The sequence below is a fragment of the Cercospora beticola genome, chromosome 5, assembly GCF_033473495.1.
Source record: "Cercospora beticola chromosome 5, complete sequence".
NCBI classification, from domain to species: Eukaryota; Fungi; Ascomycota; class Dothideomycetes; order Mycosphaerellales; family Mycosphaerellaceae; genus Cercospora; species Cercospora beticola.
The window spans coordinates 1,108,820-1,128,339 of record NC_088939.1 but is presented as its reverse complement, the minus strand read 5'-3'; the positions used below and the strand labels follow the sequence as shown (position 1 = coordinate 1,128,339).

The window sequence follows — 19,520 nt, the reverse complement described above, 5'->3', positions numbered from 1 at the left end:
TCGTTATTTCCACAACACGCGAGTCTTGGGCGTCTGCGCGACGAGTTTGCAACTTCCAACTCAGAGCATCGCTCATTTCGAATGACACCGGCGTCAGCCAGCGGGAACACCGCCCATCTCATCATCCGCGTCCTCATCCGAAATGTCAATGTGCTCCTGGTCCTGCTTCCGTCGCGGTGCCCTCTTTCGTCTTCGTGTCGGGCTCCCGTCTCTCGGAAGGCTAATGGCATCGAGGAAAGCATCGTTATCCATTTGACTCTTCAGATGCGGCACGTTATCGACGTCGGCAATTTTCAACGCCTCCTCGAATTTGTCGTAGGCCCGCTGGTCCTCGTCGTCGACATACTCCATGCGTATCCATTTCTCCGATTCAGCAGCGGACAGGATCAGCTTCAGCTTCTCCTCCAGGCTCAATTCTTTCTGCTCCTTGTTCTCCTTCAGCTTCTGCAGCAGACTCTGAGCGCCCTGTTCCTGCTTTGGGCCTGCGGCATCTGCTTGTGCACGCGATGCAGCGAGTCGCGTGCGCTCGTCTTCAGCATCGAGGTGGTGGAAGGTGGGTCGCATCTGTACAGTACCGTCGATCTTGGTGAGGAAGAGACGCTCATCTTTGAAGGCGCCCACGAAGTAGTGAGGCTTGCCTAATCCAAGCTCGTCGTCGTGCCGGATAATCTGTCCGCCGAGTGTCTGCGACTCGTGTACTCGGTGCTCTCTTTCTGCCTCTCTAAAGGAATGGAGGTCGTTCTCCAAGTCCAGCTCCCGCTGCGCCGTATCCTTCAATGTGCCGTCTCTCCTCGCATTTCGTGCTTTTGCCGGGGCGAGTCCAGCAGCTGGGCCATATGTGCCCGAGGCGTTGTGCACCTGCTTCGATGTGGCCGTTGCATCTCCCCACTTCAAACCCATGTACTTGTTGAAATTGTGGTTGGTGTTCAGCTTGACGTCAACTTCGACGAACCCAGCTTTGGGCTTGATGCGCATGTCGTGGGGCGTCGCACCATATTGGCTGTTGTAGGGTCGGTTGCGCGGTCGGTTGGGATACTGCAGCAGTAGAATCTGCTCTTCCAGTGCCGGCGTGAGGAAGACATCGTACTCGGCGATGACTGGATCTTCTTCCTCTTTGGTTGCTGTGCGAACGAGTTAGTCAATGGGCCACAAAAGTCTCTTCCGCAGAGACTGAGCAATTGACGCGTGCGAGGGCGACTTACGCGCCATGTCGCTGAGCGTAGGCAGCAGTGTGTGCAAAAGATGTGGTGGATGGTTGATTTGTCGCAGAAAAGTTGTGAAGCTCACCTCGGCCCCACGTTTGCGACATCACGAACGCGAGGCGATGCTCCGCGTCAAGCTCCAGAAGTGTCCGGTTCGTGACGATGACATATCGACTTCCTCAGGCACATCTCCATTGAACGCCGACACCACTGCCAACGACACCAGAATGATTGGATGACTGCTAATCACGAAAGAATCACATCCCATAAGGCACACCACCCGATTGCCACAAGTGCACTTCATCCGCCATCACCATGGCTTATCTCGCACCCATCCACCGCCCATCGAGTGTCCGGCACGCCATCAAGCTGTCGTTCACTGCTCCAAACTCAGAAGACTTGATTGTGGCCAAAGCGAATCGATTGGAAATATGGTCTCCCAGCCCCCAGCAGCCAGGAGACCCCACTCTGGTCCTCCAGCACACACGAGCCATCTATGGCAAGATCACAATGCTGCAAAAGCTGAAGCCCGCGACGAGCCAGACAGATCACCTGTTCGTCGGCACCGATCGATATCATTACTTCACTTTGAGTTGGGATGCCGAGAAGAATCAATTGCGAACGGAGAAGAGCATGGTTGACATTGCGGAGAAGAGTGCCAGAGACAGTCAAACTGGAGATAGAGTGCATATTGATCCAACTGCGCGCTTCATGACATTGGAGTGCTACGAAGGCGTAGTCAATGTCCTGCCGATAGCGCATGCTGGAAAAGGCAAGAGGAAGGCGGCTGACCACGAGATTGGAGAGCTGGGGGATCCCATACCAGTACGGATACCGGAGCTGTTTGTCCGAAGTAGCTGTTTTCTACATAAGCGACAAGCTGGAACAAAACTCGCGGATCCAGTGTTTGCAGTTCTTCATGAGGACAGCCAGAACAAATTACGCGTGAAGGTTTGCGAGCTAGAGTACCAACCTTCATTACGACCGAACGAGGAGCCGGCGACGGCAGAGCTGGAGAAAGGGCAGGAGGTGGAAGGGACGATAGAAATTGGCGCAAGCCACCTGATACCACTACCCGCTCCGATATACGGATTTCTGATCATTGGCGAGACCAGTATATCGTACGTGGACGAATGGAAGTACGAAATCATCGATACACAACCTCTGGACGAGGCCACGATATTTGTGGCTTGGTGTCAGATCGACGAGCAAAGATTTGTGCTAGCGGACGACTATGGGAAGCTGTACCTCTTAATGGTGCATCAGAAAGCAGACGGCGAATACCAGAGTCACCAGATCGATGTGCTGGGTGAAACAAGTCGAGCTAGTACGTTGGTCTACCTCGACGAAGGCCGAGTGTTCGTCGGCAGCCACCAAGGAGACAGTCAGATTATTCAGATCTCGCCAAAACAGATTGAAGTGGTGCAGACGTTCTCCAACATTGCACCCATACTGGACTTTACGGTTATGGACATGGGCAACAGAAGCGCCGACGCACCCGTTAACGAGTTCTCGAGCGGGCAAGCCAGAATTGTCACTGGATCCGGTGCCTTTAAGGATGGCAGTCTGAGATCAGTGCGGTCTGGAGTTGGCTTAGAAGACAAGGGCAGCTTGGGAGACCTGGGCGAACCAATCTCAGATGTCTTCAGCCTGCGCAGTAGCGGCACTGCTGGTACAGTCGACACGCTGATTGCCAGCTTCGTCAGCCACTCGAGTGCCATTGTCTTCAGCGAAGATGGCGACATTGAGGCTAGAGAAGACTTCCGAGGCTTTGATTTGTCACAGTGCACATTGTATGCTGGCAATGTGTCAAATGCGCGAGCTGTACAAGTGACCAGCTCTGGCGTGCTTTTGGCTGACGCCGATGGCAGTATGGTCTCTGATCGATGGGAGGCGCCAGCCGGGTCATCTATATCAGCGGTGTCTGTCGAGGGTGACAAAGTGCTTGTCTCGCTTGGCGGCGCCGCGCTGGTCGTGCTGGATCTGTCTGGAGCTAGCATCGCTGTGCAGGCGCAGCGAGACTTCGGCAGTGACGAGCAGGTCTCGTGTATCGCTTTGTCGCCATCTTTACCTGGAGCATGTGTTGCTGGATTATGGAAGGACAGCAAGGTATCGGTGCTTGCATTGTCTGACCTACAGCCCATCGCAACAGAGCGAGTAGCCGAAGATGACAGCCTTGCAGTGCCACGTTCTGTGACAGTTGCCAACATCTTGCCTCGTCAGCCAGCGACACTTTTCATCGGCCTTGCGGATGGCAACGTGGTGACGTACAGCATATCATCGCCGCAAAAGCCCTTCTCCGCCCGGAAAAGCATCATTCTTGGAACCCAGCAAGCCAACTTCGCAGTCTTGCCTCGCGCGGACGGTCTACAGAACGTCTTCGCAACATGCGAGCACCCTTCCCTCATATACGGCAGTGAGGGGCGGATGGTGTATTCGGCAGTCACTGCAGACAGTGCAACGAGTATCTGTTCTTTTGACTCGTTTGGAGATTATGCGAATAGTATAGCTATCGCGACCAGGTCTGAACTGAAGCTTGCGTCGGTTGATGAGGAGAGGACTACTCATGTACAGGATCTGCCTGTACACGAGACGGTCCGACGTATAGCATATTCCGCTGAGCTGAAAGCTTTTGGCCTCGGCTGCATCAAGCGGACGCTAACTGCAGGAGTGGAAGAAGTGCAAAGTCATTTCAAGCTTGTGGACGAGGTTGCCTTCAAGGAGCTAGACTCTTGGGCGCTCAATGAGGATGAGTTGGTCGAAAGTGTGATACGATGTCAACTCGACGACGGAACTGGCGATCAGGCGGAGCGATTTGTCGTCGGCACTGCATATCTCGACGACGAGGACCCCAACTCAGCACGAGGGCGCATCATTGTATTGGAAGTGACGGAGGATCGCAAAATCAAGCTCGTAACAGAGCTGGCTGTGAAGGGAGCGTGCCGGTGTCTGGCAACATGCCAGGGCCGTATTGTGGCCGCACTCGTCAAGACAGTAAGTAACACGATGAGCATTCTTGGCATTCCTTGTTCGTGCATAGCTGACACGTGCTCCACAGGTTGTTATCCTCGCCTACGAATATGCTCCCCCCAAGTCGTCTCCACTCCTCGTGAAGAAGGCTTCCTACCGCACCGCTACCGCGCCCATTGATATCTCGGTTACAGGCGATACCATTGCCGTGTCCGACCTCATGAAGTCCCTCAGCCTTATCAAATATACGCCCGGTCGGGAAGGCATGTCAGACTCACTCACTGAGCTGGCCCGCCACTTCGAGACACTTTGGGGCACGGCGGTTGCACCTATTGATCAAAACTCGTACATTCAATCCGATGCCGAAGGGAACCTCATCGTCCTCGAACACGACGTCTCGGGCTTCTCAGCGGAAGACCGAAGGCGCCTCCGGGTCACGTCCGAAATGTGCCTCGGGGAAATGGTCAACCGCATCCGGCCCATCAACGTCACCCCTACAGCCAACGCCGTCGTCGTTCCCAAGGCGTTCATCGCGACAGTGGAAGGCAGCGTTTATGTATTCGCGACGATTGTGCAAGAGCAACAGGATCTATTGATGAGATTACAAGGAAAACTTGCAGATATGGTGAAATCTCCTGGACACGTGAGGTTTGCCAAGTATCGAGGGTTCAAGACGCAAGTGCGAGACATGGGCGAAGAGGGGCCAGTGAGGTTTGTAGACGGCGAGCTCGTCGAGCAATTTTTGTATTTGAGCGCGGAGCTTCAGGCAGAGGTGGTGAAGGACTTGGGCGGTGGACTGGACACCGAGGGCCTGAAAGAACTGGTAGAAGGCTTGAGAAGGGTGAGGTGATGATGGTGTGACGAGACACGATCGCGATACGTGTGAAGAGTGGTTGTGAAGAGGTCGCACCTAGTCTTGCACTAATTTGCGCTACACCATTTCAGACCAACTTCCAGAATGCAAGCCAATAGGCACAAGCGCTTCCCAGCGGGGAGCAAGGATTGCATAGTGAAGACAGATCTCGATGCCGCCGTCCGAATTGTCGCCAAAGGTGCAGTGTTGCTCGGTGCTGCACAGCTCGCGGTCTAGAATGGAGGAGAGCTCGCAGCCCCGCCAGTGGAGATGATATGCCGGACAGCCATCGTGCGGATTTGTGGGCATGAAGATAAATTGTGCAGAAAACAGGGCTAAGCTAAGCAAGCCTCGCGGACCTGCTTCCGACCCTGGTGCTGTCATCGCGATCTTGTTCTGTTTTTCCTGCTGACAGGCTGACAACCTGTTCGCGCACCCGCCACGGAACGCGTGAACAAGCGTCTCAGCGATCGCCGCAGAGAACGCGTCAAAAGAGCCTCACCGCGCAGCAACGACAGCAGAACCATGAATCATCTGCGTCGATATGGTTGTCGAGGGCCCAAGAGCGGTGGGGGGATGCTTCACCACAGCTGCGATCCTCGGGAGCATTTCGTGCAGAGAGTTTCAGCCACTTCCGCTGCTCTCGCATCATGGCCACGCGAGACCCTCCGGACGGATCACACGCGCGCCAATCTGCTGCTCTGCTGCTGATGCTGTCCGCCAGCGCCGCGCAGCAGCAGGGTCTGGTCTTGCTGCCTCTCTTCCTTGCTTCTCACACTGACTGTTGTCTACTGCTGCCACCAACATCATCACTCTTGACATGAGGCTCTGTTGCCTTTCCTTTCCCTTCGAGACAGCCGTTCTTGGCGCTCCATAATCCACTGCCTCATCGACGATGGGCACTAATACGCATCTGCATACCGAGCGGACCCGTGAGCGCGAATTTTACAAGTGCGTCGCCGTGGGCAGAACCGACGTTCGCTGACCTGGTTACAGATACTACAACCCGCTTCAAGAACTGAGTGATGCGGAGCCGACAAGACTCGACCTCCAGGATGCTGAGGCGCTGGAACGACATGTGCCTCGAGCAGGACCGAACCTGGCCTTGACCGCGTTTTGCCAGTTGGGCGCGCTGAGACTTGCTGCGAGACGCTCGTTGTTGTTCTTTTTCGATCGCAAGGATGCGTTCGTGCTTGCCGAAGCTACCCGGACGCTGTCGTTGCTCGACCATGAGGTTCACCAGGACCCCGAGGACGCGCTGTGGCTCGGCCATACCATTGCTCCACGGGGCCTCACAATATGCGAGCACGCCATGAATGTGCCGGCCTCTAATACCGGGTCGAACAGCTCTGATTCCAGTGCTGGCGAAATGCTGATTATCAACGACTTGAAAGAATCATCACTTTTCTGCGACAGACCTTTCGTTACTGGAGGCCCTAAAGCTCGGTTTTATGCTGGTGTGCCGTTGACTACACCTACTGGAGTCAGGATTGGCGTGTATGCCGTCATGGACGACGAACCACGAGATGGCCTGTCTGATGTCGAAAAGGACTTCATGAAGGAAATGGCGACAATGACTATGAGCCATTTGGGCATGATCCATGCGCAAGCGGAGCTAGGCAGACAGAGTCGAATGCTGGCTGGCTTGGGGACGTTTGTTCAGAAAGGACCTCCACCTGCACCAAGGCCGAAATTGGCTGACTCGTCAACACACAGCAGCGAGTCGGCTACTGGGAGACCAAAATCTGCACCTGGAGTTCCATTAGGCTCTCGAAGCGACGCCAAATGGCGCGAGAGACGCTCCCACGAGGACTTGAGGAATACAGATGTTTATGACTATGTTTCGGAGAGTGAGCAAGATAAACCTGACCGGCGCTCTGTGGTCCAAGCACAGAGAAGACTGGATACACAGCTCGACAAGGATCCTGCGACGGGCGCGAAGAACACCCTGCAGCGAGCAGCAGACCTCATACAGCGCGCTATCGATGCTGACGGCGTTCTCTTTCTGGATGCTGCACCGAATGGACCCGAGGGGACAGGCAGCTGTCAAGGCTCTGGCACTGAGACCGGGACTACAGTATCGGACGTTGGCTCTGACGACTCACTGGAAAAGGCCAAGAATGATACATGTCGGAGACTAGGGTCTTCAGCCCGGAAAGGTGATGCTCAGGAACAGGCCACCATCCCAATGTCTAGCAAATTTTTGAAAGGCTTGCTGCGGAAATATCCCGAAGGGAAGATCTGGACGTTTAATTCAGAGGGAGAGGTGAGCTCAACTGAATCGAGTTCTTCAGATGATGGGTCTACCAGAAAGGGAGACATCGTACCCGCTTCGAAGGGCCGGACATCCAATCGAAATCGAAAGTCAGGCGAGGCTGCTGAAATGCTGCGCCTCTTTCCTGGGGCTAGGGCTGTGTGCGTCGTGGGAATGTGGGATCCGGTCCGACATAGATGGTTTGCCGGAGGCATCATGTGGACTCACAGTCCACTACGGGTTTTCTCGCAGGAAGGGGAACTTGCATACATGATTGCATTCTGCGATGTGGTCATGGCCAAACTTGCACGTCTGGAAGCAAAGTCCACTGATCGGGCCAAAACGGACTTCATCGAGTCGGTATCTCACGAATTGCGCTCGCCGTTGCACGGCATTGTTGGAAGTCTGGAACTTCTGCATGATCGCGAGGACAACGGAGACCGAGCATTGATAGCTCAAATGGAGAAGTGCACTTCGACACTCACCGATGTAATTGATCATCTCCTGGATTTCGCGAAGATCAACCATCACGTCTCGAGACCGAAGATGCGAAGAAGGCAGTTGAAATTGTTGGAAAGACAACCATCAGTGGATTCTGTTACTCGTAGCACCGCAAGCGAGCAGGGAGCGCACTCGCTAGCTCGTCTGACAGAGGAAGTCGCCGATGCGACGTACTACTCACATTGCTGCGGCACCAGCGAGGAAGCTAGTAGCAAGGTGGACTTTGCGCTGGACATATCACCAACTGCGGATTTCCATGTTTGTGACATGGTGGGAGCCTGGAAGCGGCTGTGCGTTAATCTGATCGGTAATGCGCTCAAGTTTACCAGATCTGGACATGTTGCGGTCTCGCTCAAATCACTTTCTCGCAAGCGGAAACGACCTGTGGCTATTCTGACAGTTGACGATACTGGATGTGGCATGTCGCCAGAATTCATCGATAGTGGTATCTTCCGCGCGTTTTCGCAAGAGAACCAGCTTACTCCTGGAACTGGATTGGGGTTGAGTGTGGTAGCGAAGCTGGTGAAAGGCCTGGGCGGCAAAATTGACGTGCAGAGCAAGAAAGGCATAGGAACCACGGTCACAGTCATGATACCCATTGATGCTTTGCCTCGCGATGAGACAATAGAAGAACAACACGAAGGGCAGGATTCTGTACCTGTGGGCATCCTGCGGCCAATTAGTTCTGGAGACGACAACGACGACGATAACAAAGTGAACGGAGGACGATCTTTGCAGGTGCTTGGAGTACAAAATGCTTGCAGGCGTGCGGGTGCGCTTCTGACTTCTTCGGAAAACGCGATCGTCAACATGGTGTTCGAAGACGATATACCACTGCTCACCGAGGCAGATCAACTCTCTGGTCATCCCGATGGAGCGCATTTGATAGTACTGTGTCGGGATCCAATAGGGACGTATGGACGCCAGAAGCTACGACGACCCTTGGCGAATGTTAGCCATATCGAGTTCGTCCCGCAACCGTTCGGGCCTGATCGGATCAGTGCAGCAATTGCCAATTGCCTTCTGGCACCGCCTCATTCAGAAGCTGGCGACCCAATCGCGAACGCAACGTCGACAGATCTATCTGATGTGGCTCTTGTCGAAGCGCAAACCGACAATGAAGAATCGCCACCCACGACACTAACATTGCGCGTCGACGAAAAAGGACCTCTTCTCATCAACACGAAAGAGGTCGAAGCCTCTTCATCCGAGCAACCGTCTACACCGGAACCACCCGGCTCGCCAACCTCTCACAAACTCTCCTTGCTACTCGTAGACGATAATCCACTAAACCTCCGATTACTCACGACATACGCCGACAAGAACAAACACCCCCGACTCGCAGCCACAAACGGCCAAGAAGCCGTCGAAGCCTACAAAGCCGCCGCTTCCATCCCCAGCGACAGAGCTCGACCCGAAGTCGTCTTTCTCGACATTAACATGCCCGTATTGGACGGCTTCCAAGCCGCGCGACAAATCCGAGCTTTCGAAAAAGAAGCTCAAGTATCTCCTACAATTCTTATTGCTTTGACGTGTCTTGGTTCCGAAGCGGCGAAACAAGAAGCCGTGGCGTGTGGCTTTGATATGTTTTTGACTAAACCTGTGAGGCCGAGAGATCTTACGAAAATTTTGAAGACTGTGGAGGAAGAGAATGGGAATGGGAGTGCGAGTGACGTATAACGAAGAACGACAGAATGGGATAGGACATTTGGGTTGGCGTTCTACTTTTTCTCTTTCGAAGGGCTTTCATGCCTGCATGGTGTATGATGATGATGATGATTTTTGCGCCATGAGTGGCGCCTTTTTAACATGTACATTGATGGTAGCGCTGAATTTGTGCTAGATGGCGTATAGCCATTGGAGTGGGATGGGAATCAGATGGGGTTTCAGTATTCCAGCCGCAAGGAGACATAAGAAACCAAAATCATAATTCGAACAATGCAGACGATAAAGTCTGCTCTATCACGAGACACCCTTTTGCTTTCCCTTTTCCCAATGCCGAACGTCCGGCGACGGTGCAATCTATCTCGCATCGACAACGCAAAAAAAGATATATTGACAGAAAAGAATAATTTTTCCCTCTCAGTATCATTCTCCGTCCTTCTTCTCCCCCTCAGACTCACTCTCATCGCTCACCGCCGCCGAAGACGAAGCAGAAGACCGTTCACTTTTCCCATCAATCACCGAATCCGCTTTCCTCTGCCTATCTTGCCTCGCAACCTCTTTCCCCTTCTGCTCCTCCTCATACATTTTCTGAAACTCTTGTGTTTTCTCAAGAGCTCTATGCCCACCCTTCACACTCTCCGCTTCGAACCCCTTTGCTCGCAAAACACTAGTCGCCACTCTCGCCGTATCTCCATCATAGCAAAGACAGAGAATCTTTCGATTTTGGAATTGTGATTGGAGATATGATTCTGAGAATAAAGATTCGAGTTCGCGCCATTGGGTCGATAGGAGGTCCGGGGTGAAGAAGGGGCTTGGGGAGGTGGGGGAGAGAGTTCGGAGGGGGATGTTGAGGGAGGGTGGGGTGGGGAGGTGGAAGGTTAGGTAGTCGGATTGGCGGCGGAAGTCGATTATTAGGGTGGAGGGGTTTGAGAGGGGAGTTATTAGGGCTGTGGTGGGGGGGAGTTCCCAGGCTTCGTCGTAGCGGTAGAGGTCGACTTTTGTGAGGTGCTGGGAGGGAGGGTGGTTAGTTGGGGTTCTTTTTGGGATGGGATAGGTAGGGAAGAGGTGGGACTTACTTCGTTTGTGATGGGCGGAAAACTCTGTGGACCGAGTTTGTCGAAGTATTCTTGCATGTATTGGTATGGAAGATCGCAGCAGAGGAAGACGCTGTGTACGAGGCCGTCTTCCGCTCGTAGGTCGCTCAACGTGCCATCCGCTTTACGCTTTTCGAGGAGATTGAAAAGGCCTTTGAGGTTGAAACCAGATGATGGGCCACAGAGTAATCCATTTCTGCAGAGCTCAAGCGACAGAGCGAATGAATCGTGCGAACCGACATGCTCGACGTGATCAATGGCTTCTTTCCAAGGGAATTCGACTGGTGCCAGAAGTGCATATGATCGAGGTCCAGGAACACGATCGCCAGCCGCAGTCACAACGCCGAGGCGGAAGACAGAGGGCTTCGCTTGCTTGAAGTACGTCCCCAGACCAGTCATCGTGCCCGAAGTCCCCATACCAGCACAAATGAGGGTTATTTCCGGAAGTTGTCGAAGGATTTGTGGTCCTGTCCATCGTACGTGTGATTGCCAGTTACCATCATTCTCATACTGATTGGGGTTGATGATCGACTCCGACTGCTGCGACTGCATCCGTGCGCTCTGAATCCCGCCTCGTTCGTCTGTCGGCTCAGGCTGTGACGGTCCGCCGAAGAGTGTCAGCTTCAAACCGAAGAACTGCATCAGTCGCAGCTTCGCTTCACTCGTCTTGTTGCTGAGATAGGCGTGGGTGTCGTTGATATTGTGGAAGACTCGTGCTACCATTGACATCGAAATGACTGTGGAGCCACTGCTGTATTCGACGATCGTCTTGGTTTTGTTTGGCACGACTTCTTTTGACAGAAGGTTCATTGCTGACTGCGTCAGTAGAAGCTGTTTGACTAGGTGCTACGATGCTCACCTGGCATGCATTTGACGTTGTTGGCTGGATGACAAGACATCATCTTGGCGTATATCCGGACACCATCTCCGTAGTACGGGTTGAGATGTGCTGGGAGCTCGACGAGAGGAAGTGGTGGAGCATGATCCGGGTCGAAGTAGTGTTTCAGTGAGTCTGGTCCAGTGTAGACATTCGTGATATTGTCCGTGGCCATGATAGACGACAGTGCAGTGGCACGGCAAAGATCGAGTGAGAGAGAATGCGAATGCCTTCGGAGCAATGGCTGGTGGCTGAGATATTATAAAGGCCCTGCTTGGCAGCACAGGAACAGTAATACGCGAGAAAAGGATGGGGGCACCTACCTTCCAAGTCCGGCAAGCCTAAGCTTGTCGTAGCCTAAACATGTGGGAGATGTCCTCCCACATGACAGCTGCCAGTAACAGATACTACCATCTAGTGGCGACACCGTCGCAGGTACGCCTAGGATTGGCGAGCGAGTTGGCGCATCGTTGTTTCTGTCGCCGAACGGTTCGATCATCAAGGTATTGCCGTTCAGTAATAACAACCTGTCAAGCTGGACTTTTTTCAATGATCATCATGGCACCTTCCTACAACAATGGAGTCGCGTGCGATAGGTGCATGAACATGCGGCTGGAGCATTGGCAAACGCAAGCGGCTTCGGCGTTGTGTCAATAAATTGCACAGTTCAGCAAGGTGTGATGTTCGACTGCGCATTGGCGAAGCTGGGCTGTAAGACCTTGATGAGCAAGTATGCGCTGAAACTAGCGCCATAAGTGGTATGTGATCAGCGGCTTTACCCTGCATGGGGGGACGAACCCTCGCATTTCTCCTCTAGCCAGGCACGCCATATAACAGCGTGGGGTCCAAAGGTAGACGTAAGTGGGTCATCGTGAGACGTCGTTCGTGGTTCCGCATGTGCGCGTTTACGACAAGTGTGGCCGGTCTTGACCGAGGGTAAAAGTGGCGGTGATCTGCATTCATCGACGAGCGAGGCTTTCGCCGTGCCATGCCACTAGTAGAAAGAGACTATTTCCTAGTCAGCGTGGGAGGCATTGCCTCATTTTGAGTTGTCAGAATATCCGTTTCTAACCTTCTGCCATCCCACTCATGGTTCGTTGTCCCTCACATAACCTCGAGAACTCCACGTGGCTCGACAACCAGGAACATCCCAGACATGGACAAAGATGTGCGAGTAGAAGCAGGACCAGAAGCTCAGACAGCTCAGGTGGTAGATTCAAAATCAGCATCCACCAGCGATATCGACAGTACAGACGAGAAGCCGAAAAACGCGAAGCATGAATTCAACGAACAGACTCACTATGTCCCGGTCAGCACCATCATCACAATATTTCTGGCAGCAGCAAGCGTAGATTTCCTGGCTCTTATGGATCAAACAACGCTCGCAGCCAGTTTGACCATTGTGAGCAATGCATTGAACGCCGGCGACGAGCAGGCGTGGATAGCAGGAGCCTACTTTGTGTCAGTACTTCTCAGGGACAGCGCTCCTCGAATGCAACGCTGACATTGTTCCAGGACATCAACATGCTTCCAGCTCCTCTATGGAAGACTCTCAGACATCTGGTCAAGGAAGGTCATATTGTATATCGGCCTCTTCATCTTCTTCATTGGATCTCTCGGCGCATCTCTGGCACAGACTTCGATTCAGCTGATCGTATTCCGTGCATTGACCGGTATTGCTGGTGGCGGAATGATGACAGTCGCTCAGATGATCGTCTCTGATGTCGTGCCGTTGAGAGAAAGAGGCAAGTACCAAGGCATCCTCGGATCCGTCGTTGCTTTGGCCCACGGAATAGGTCCAATCGTCGGCGGAGCTTTGGCAGAAACCGGCAGACAAGGATGGCGATGGATTTTCAGACTCAACCTTCCGTTGACTGCCATCACGACACTGTGTGCCATGTTCTTGATGCCGCTCAAGAAAGTGGAAGGCGATTGGAGATTGAAGCTCAAAGCCATCGATTTCTTCGGAGCTTTCCTCGCACTCGGTGGCACCGTGGTGCTAGTCCTGGGCTTGACATGGGCCGGCTCTCAGTACGCCTGGAATTCTGCAGCCGTGATCGCTCCTCTGGTCGTGGGATTCTGCACATCGGCTGCTTTTGTGCTCTGGCAATGGAAAGGTCCACGCTACCCTCTGGTGCCGCTTCATGTCTTCAAGCGCCGGATTGTGAATGGCGCCTGCCTCACCATGGCCATCAACGGATGGAACTTCCTGGTCCAAATGTACTACATTCCGTCTTTCTATCAGCTGGTCTACAACTATTCCGCAGTGCGTTCTGCATCGCTCCTGCTGCCGATCACACTGTTTCAGACAGCAGCTAGTACCGTGTCAGGTCTAGTTGTGCATTGGACAGGCCGTTACCGGGAAGCCATTCTCTTCGGTTGGGCGTGTTGGGCTGTCGGGCTAGGTCTCTACTCCACGCTTGATGAGAATGATGGTCTGGGAAAGCAGATCGGCTACGCCATCCTGACAGGTATTGGTTGTGGCAACACTCTACAGCCAGCATTGATTGCAGTCCAAGCCGGCGTGTCCCGCAAAGATATGGCCATTGTGACATCTTTCCGCAACTTTGCCAGGAATTTTGGTGGAACAATCGGACTGGCAGTCGCAGGCACAATCTTGAACAACCTGGTCGCATCAGGCGTGCGCTCTCTCAACCTTGACGAGCAAGATACCACGGCATTGTTGAAAAGCCCGCAGGCGTATCTGAATGATCGCCAACATTTGGACGCGAATCGGGTTCGCGAAGTCATCATTCCAGCCTACAGGCAAGGCTTTCGCATCATTTTCTTGATCGGCGCATCATTAGCGGCGCTCGCTTTTGTCTTGTGCTTCGTGTTGATGCCGCAAGTTGAACTTGATAGACCTGATGATAAACAGTTGAAAGAGGAGGGCAAGAAGTGGAAGGAGGAGCGGAAGTGAGACTTGGCGCGTCGCGGAGTGCACTCCGGCTTTGCGGTTAAAACGGAAAAATGGTGTCGATAGAGATAGACCAGCATCTTCGAGCTTGGACTTTGACAAGGCATGGGTATTTCGACTTCACGTCTTCTGCTTACTGCACACTTCGTCGCTCAGAAGCATGGTACTACAGCCCAGGAAGCGTCAAAATGCTGAAAGTTAGTAAAGCTCGATGTCCTGGAAACCACGCAGCAGGGATTGATGTATTGTCTCAATGCCTAGCAGCGATCACTTCAATTCCTTGCGAGCAAGGGCGTACATGAGAAGTCGAAGCATGTTGCTTTCAAGCGGTTTTCATTTCGCGTAAGACTACGAGACAGTCATCTAAACAAGCAATATGCCGCCGACAGTGCCAGCAAGCAATGCCAACATCGAGCCGCTCAGAGCTGCTGTGCTCACGGCAGACGACTCATTGTCTCCTCCTGTGGGAGATGGGTTAGCGCTTGGTCGTGTCGTGGAGCTCAGCAACGGTCCTAGTGGACCGTGGTAAGCAAAGTCGAACAAAACGCACCAGCAAAACACATCAACGCAATCACTCACCTGGGCTGCCGGTATTCGAGGCGCCGACTGCAGTCGCTGCAATAGTCTCTCCCCCGTTGCCAGCCTCGGATGGCACCTCGGTGTTGTTCGTAAGCTCGACAATATTGTCGTCCGTCGAGTTGAAAACTGTCTGCGCGAGACTGATTTCGTTCCTTGCCAGGTCGTACACCACGTATGCTGAGCGAAGAAATGTATCTCCCAAGATGTAGTAAGATTCCTCGAACGATGAGTCACCAGACGGAAGGATACCGAAGACACAAACGTTTCGTGGATATCTTATCACCATCTCGTTCATGGGAACTTGGATTGTCTTTTGGTCGGTGAATTTGAAGTCCAGCGTCTCACGATCGTCCGCGCGGTCGCAGTCGATGAAAGGAACTCCCTCGACACTGCTGTATTGCGCGCCAACGGCATTGTAGATCCTCCTAACAAGAGTATCGGGTAGGTATGTCAAGCTTGCGCCAGAGTCGAGATGCACTTCCAGGTTGTCCAGACTTTGAATAGACGCATCTTCGCCGTTCCTGCCGACTCCTCGGAGAGGAATGGTGACCTGTCGATACGAGCCATCTTCGTACGGGACGATTGGGATAGTCTCAAGCTCTCCTTGGTACCTGATAAACGACACTTGGTCAGTTTGCGCTCAGCGAAGCATGACCAGCAATACTTACTTCTCTGTGTTGACGCCTCCAAACAGCAGATCCCCTTCAGCGGCATCGAGATCGTTCAGCCACATGCTGTACGCCAACGTGCTGATCCGACCAGAATTCACTAAGCTTTGCGGGACATTGCTGTAAACACCTCCACGAGCAGTCGCTGAGGCGACATTCCTTCCATAGCCAATTCCCATGATACCATCTGGCGTAGATGAAAGATATCCAATGCCGAATTGCTGGTCCTCCAGTTCCGCGCCAGCAAAACGCACTGTGTCAGTGACGTAGTCTCCCTGCGACCCAGTTCCATCCACGTATCCGATTTCGAACTCGGAGTTGACATAAGAGTAGGTCGAGGAACTATTCGCATCGTATGTTCCTGTAACACATGGATTCTGGACAGACGAGCAATATCGACTCTCGCCCGTGTTGAGCCATAGATCCGAGCTGCCGGTGTCCAGGTGAACTTCGAATTGCTGTTCGTTGTTCCCGACTGTGATGTTCATGTAATAAAGCAGGACTTGATTCGTGAGCGGAACATTGAGCGTGCCAGATTGTCGTTTCGCGAGCCATCGTCTCCGGTCTCTGGCCACTGGGTCTTCGACATGTTTTCTTCGAATCTGCTGGTGTACCACGCGCGCCCCTGTTCCCGAACGTTGCGCAAACTGCAGCGCTTCCACTCCCAATGTCCCGGCCGCCAATCCGGCCGCGGTTGCTGTGGAGAATTTCATGGCCAAGGACGATCCCAAACAACAACGCTCAACGGAGCCTCCGAAGAAATACGAAAAGAAATGCGGACACTCGACGAAACCTGGAGTGGCGTCGAGATGCAGAAGTTAAGTGTCAATGAAAAGAGGTCGATGATTATTATGAGAGCAAATGGCTGTACGACTCGCCGCCACCTACCGCGCGTCGCTCAGTGCAGCGGCTCCTGGCGCGCCTTCTTTTGCTGCATACCAAGACTTGCCAAGTGTTACGGCTGCGCTGATCCGTCGGCAATGACATCTTCGATGGCGCGCGTTTGCCTTTGTGGGGGGAGAATTTGCTGGTTGGTTTGCACAAAGGGACGTTTGTCTGTACGAAGGTGAAGTCTGGGATTGTTTGTGCGATGACGAGCCTTCTAGCTTATTGTGGCACCATTTCCAAGAAGCGCAATTCGGCGACGCTGCAGCCGAAGCCGATCCACTTCTTTGCCATGCGATTGCTGACTCGCGGTGGCTGCTCCGAGGCTGGACATCATCGATAAATAGAGACAAAGAAATGAGATGGTAAGCTGATGTCTTAGACAGGCCGACTGCCGTTGGAGGATTCCTGCTGTAAGCAGAGAGACACTTAATTTATCTCCATGACCAACAGCCAGAGGATCATCCTAGCGTTTAACTGACACTGTGCACAGCCCACATTGTGATATACTCGCTGTACTGACATCCAGGCAATCGTGTATCTCAGATGTGTCATATGAAGGGCATCACAGTTACGATCTCGCAGCTGCGTTGAACGACTACCGAGATTCGCACGAGCAAACAGTTCAAACGGGATCACATACCTGCGCTAAACATGGGTTAGCAAATGTTCTGACCTGATTGCTATAGTGCGAGATTATCTTGAAACTGTGGTACCAAAGCAAGAGCAATCTTGTGTCATTAATGCGTGGAACTAGCTATTCTGCGAAGGATAACGACAACGCAGAGACTTCTCGCAAACTCGAGGCCTGGGGCTACCTCGCTGGTGCAGAAATCTGAGCAGCCTGTGCTCGACTTTCAATCTTCGCTTTGCTGCGTTGCTCACCCCATACGGTATGGGATTTTTTTTTGGTTGGTTTTCAGGCTTCAATATCATACTCAAATCGCCACTCATAATCAACGAAACTTCAATGCCTCCATCAGCCTGGCTAAGAACACCAGCTTTGATGCAGATAGAGTCTCGCACGCAGTCTAAGAAAAGAACGAGCCGTTTGGAAACAGGCTTGGGTCGGACGACTGTTCGGACTGAAGGAACTCGCCAGTCTCGTAGGTGGGCCACGGGTCAGTCACGCCATCTAGTGGGATGCCGGAGAAGTTATCGTGAGTTCTTTCCATGGGAAGGCCGGGGAAGTTGAAAAGGCCATCGTCGTTGCTTTGCGTGATAGGAGAAAGAATGTTGGGAGGAGCACCGCCAGTGCCTTGCGTGGGTAGATCAAGGAAGCCGGAACGGCCATCGTTGGTAGGTTGCGTGGTTTGTGCGTTTTGATTCATCGTAGCAAGTGGCATCATCTGCTGTCGCCCGGCATTCACAAGCCCGTCCTATGGTGCTTGTGGCGATGGGCTAGGTAGATTTCTGCCAGCGTCCGGTTGCGTGTTGCCATTCTTCTTCGGCTTCTTGGTGCCGCGACGCACTTGATCCTCATTCCAGCGTTCCTGGCGCGTCTTCGCAGTGTTGACATTGTGCAGCTTCGTTGCTAGATAGTGGCGCGGAGCTACCACGAGATCGAGAATGTTGGTGTTCTGTAGGACATCCTTGGCGACCCATTTGAACTTCTTCACAATGTCGATGATCAATGTTGTGCGCTGCAGCAAGGTGAGATCGAGCTCCAGAGGGTATTTGCCTTTCTTGGTGGTCAAGTTGGCAGATACCAGCGTTTTGGCGTCAATGTCCGATTGCAATTGGTCAGACAGATCCAGATCGTTGATAGGAATGCCTTTGTCCTCATCATGAAGATCGAATATGGTTGCAATCAGGATACAAACGCAAGCACTGCTATCCCGCGCGTCGCTGAGCTGCTTGCGCACGATGTCGTATTGGTACTGGTTTTTGTCAATGAAGCTCTGCTTGTCTTTCGCACTCACTGCGAATGCAGGAACAAGGTCCACCCGCGGTGCCTCTGATGCCGCCTCCAGAGTGAGTTGCTGTAGTGTCAGACGTGCGGCAGCAGGGAGGTCAGCCTCTTTGATGAGTAGGCGCTGTGGTAGACACCAGTACTCGATCGTGGTGCCGGTACGCAGCAAGTGATCAATGGCAGCTTGTTTGCCCCTGAAGGTATCCTGGTAAAGCGGAGCCCCATGAGGCTGGACACCAGAACGAAGGCCAATCAAATTGGTAGAGTCTTCATCCGTCATGTGCTCCGTCATGGCATCGAAATCCTGCTTGCCTTTAACCTTGCGTGGTCGCGCTGGATTTCGTGCGACTCGCTTGCCGCCCATCTTGCGCTTGCCACCCTGAGGTGACTGTGGACTATCTTGATCAGATGGAGATGTAGCGGTACCATGCGAAGAACTGGCTCCCCGTTGGACCGAGTTGGGCGTCTTCGGAGCACTGGCTTCGGCTCTAGTCCCTGGACCTTGCGAAGCCTGATTTCTGCCAGTGAAACTTATCGGTGCTGGAGCTATGCCTCGACGTATTTGTAGTCTTGGACCGTATGTCTCATTGTGGGCTGGGAACGTTCGCTGAAAGGTGCTAGATTCCATTGAGGCGCTGCCGTGACCTAACATCTCTCGTTGACGACGCGGGTCTGCCTAGCGTAATTGCCGGTAGTCCTGCTGCAGTGTCTGCATGCGCGATGGCGGGGCGGGCACGCTTGCCATGGAAAAAGGTTGATTGAAGGGCTGATAGGCATTCAAGGGTATGAGAGTTGCATAACTTGGAAAAAAAGCGCCTCCACCTGCTTGCAAGTGGTGATAGCCATTCATCTACCATTTGTCAGTTGAGCAGGTTACAGAGACAGGTGGCAGAGATAATTACCGGCTGAAAGCTCGAGGCATAATTTCCGGGGGCAGGGAAGTGGGCGTGTGGGTGAAGAGGTGCTGACAGCGAGTTGTGAAACCCATGTGGTGCTTGATAGCGTTGGGCATGTGCCTGTTGCGGCGTCGCAGGCACGAAAGACTGAGCCGTCGGGTCATATTCGCGTGACCCTCGTTGACGATGTGGCGAGCGCGAGAGCCCGCGACTCGAGTTCGCGGACATTGTGCTGTTTTGTGGCGAA

At 53.2% G+C, this 19,520-nt stretch overlaps 7 protein-coding genes across 7 annotated transcripts; 3 read left to right on the top strand and 4 right to left on the bottom strand.

Moving 5' to 3' along the window:
• Nucleotides 1–93: 93 nt before the first annotated feature.
• Nucleotides 94–1,209, bottom strand: RHO25_007695 (uncharacterized protein; the record flags this gene model as incomplete). Its single annotated transcript, XM_023599876.2, has 2 exons — nt 94–1,121; nt 1,203–1,209. The coding sequence occupies 2 exons, from the start codon at nt 1,207–1,209 to the stop codon at nt 94–96; spliced, it is 1,035 nt and encodes a 344-aa protein (XP_023449026.1).
• Nucleotides 1,210–1,517: 308 nt separating this feature from the next.
• RHO25_007694 (uncharacterized protein) lies at nt 1,518–5,022 on the top strand (the record flags this gene model as incomplete). Its single annotated transcript, XM_023599875.2, has 2 exons — nt 1,518–4,196; nt 4,261–5,022. 2 exons carry the CDS (start codon nt 1,518–1,520, stop codon nt 5,020–5,022), a joined length of 3,441 nt encoding a protein of 1,146 aa, XP_023449025.1.
• An 898-nt stretch (nt 5,023–5,920) lies between these two features.
• Nucleotides 5,921–9,460, top strand: RHO25_007693 (uncharacterized protein; the record flags this gene model as incomplete). Its single annotated transcript, XM_023599874.2, has 2 exons — nt 5,921–5,976; nt 6,022–9,460. The coding sequence occupies 2 exons, from the start codon at nt 5,921–5,923 to the stop codon at nt 9,458–9,460; spliced, it is 3,495 nt and encodes a 1,164-aa protein (XP_023448792.1).
• A 408-nt stretch (nt 9,461–9,868) lies between these two features.
• RHO25_007692 (uncharacterized protein) lies at nt 9,869–11,591 on the bottom strand (the record flags this gene model as incomplete). Its single annotated transcript, XM_065602970.1, has 3 exons — nt 9,869–10,453; nt 10,522–11,351; nt 11,399–11,591. The coding sequence occupies 3 exons, from the start codon at nt 11,589–11,591 to the stop codon at nt 9,869–9,871; spliced, it is 1,608 nt and encodes a 535-aa protein (XP_065459042.1).
• A 981-nt stretch (nt 11,592–12,572) lies between these two features.
• Nucleotides 12,573–14,336, top strand: RHO25_007691 (uncharacterized protein; the record flags this gene model as incomplete). Its single annotated transcript, XM_023599872.2, has 2 exons — nt 12,573–12,877; nt 12,932–14,336. The coding sequence occupies 2 exons, from the start codon at nt 12,573–12,575 to the stop codon at nt 14,334–14,336; spliced, it is 1,710 nt and encodes a 569-aa protein (XP_023449622.1).
• Nucleotides 14,337–14,696: 360 nt separating this feature from the next.
• Nucleotides 14,697–16,293, bottom strand: RHO25_007690 (uncharacterized protein; the record flags this gene model as incomplete). Its single annotated transcript, XM_023599871.2, has 3 exons — nt 14,697–14,845; nt 14,913–15,523; nt 15,581–16,293. The coding sequence occupies 3 exons, from the start codon at nt 16,291–16,293 to the stop codon at nt 14,697–14,699; spliced, it is 1,473 nt and encodes a 490-aa protein (XP_023449623.1).
• Nucleotides 16,294–17,844: 1,551 nt separating this feature from the next.
• RHO25_007689 (uncharacterized protein) lies at nt 17,845–19,005 on the bottom strand (the record flags this gene model as incomplete). The annotated part of the gene is made up of 1 exon (XM_023599870.1): nt 17,845–19,005. The coding sequence occupies one exon, from the start codon at nt 19,003–19,005 to the stop codon at nt 17,845–17,847; it is 1,161 nt and encodes a 386-aa protein (XP_023449624.1).
• Nucleotides 19,006–19,520: the final 515 nt, after the last annotated feature.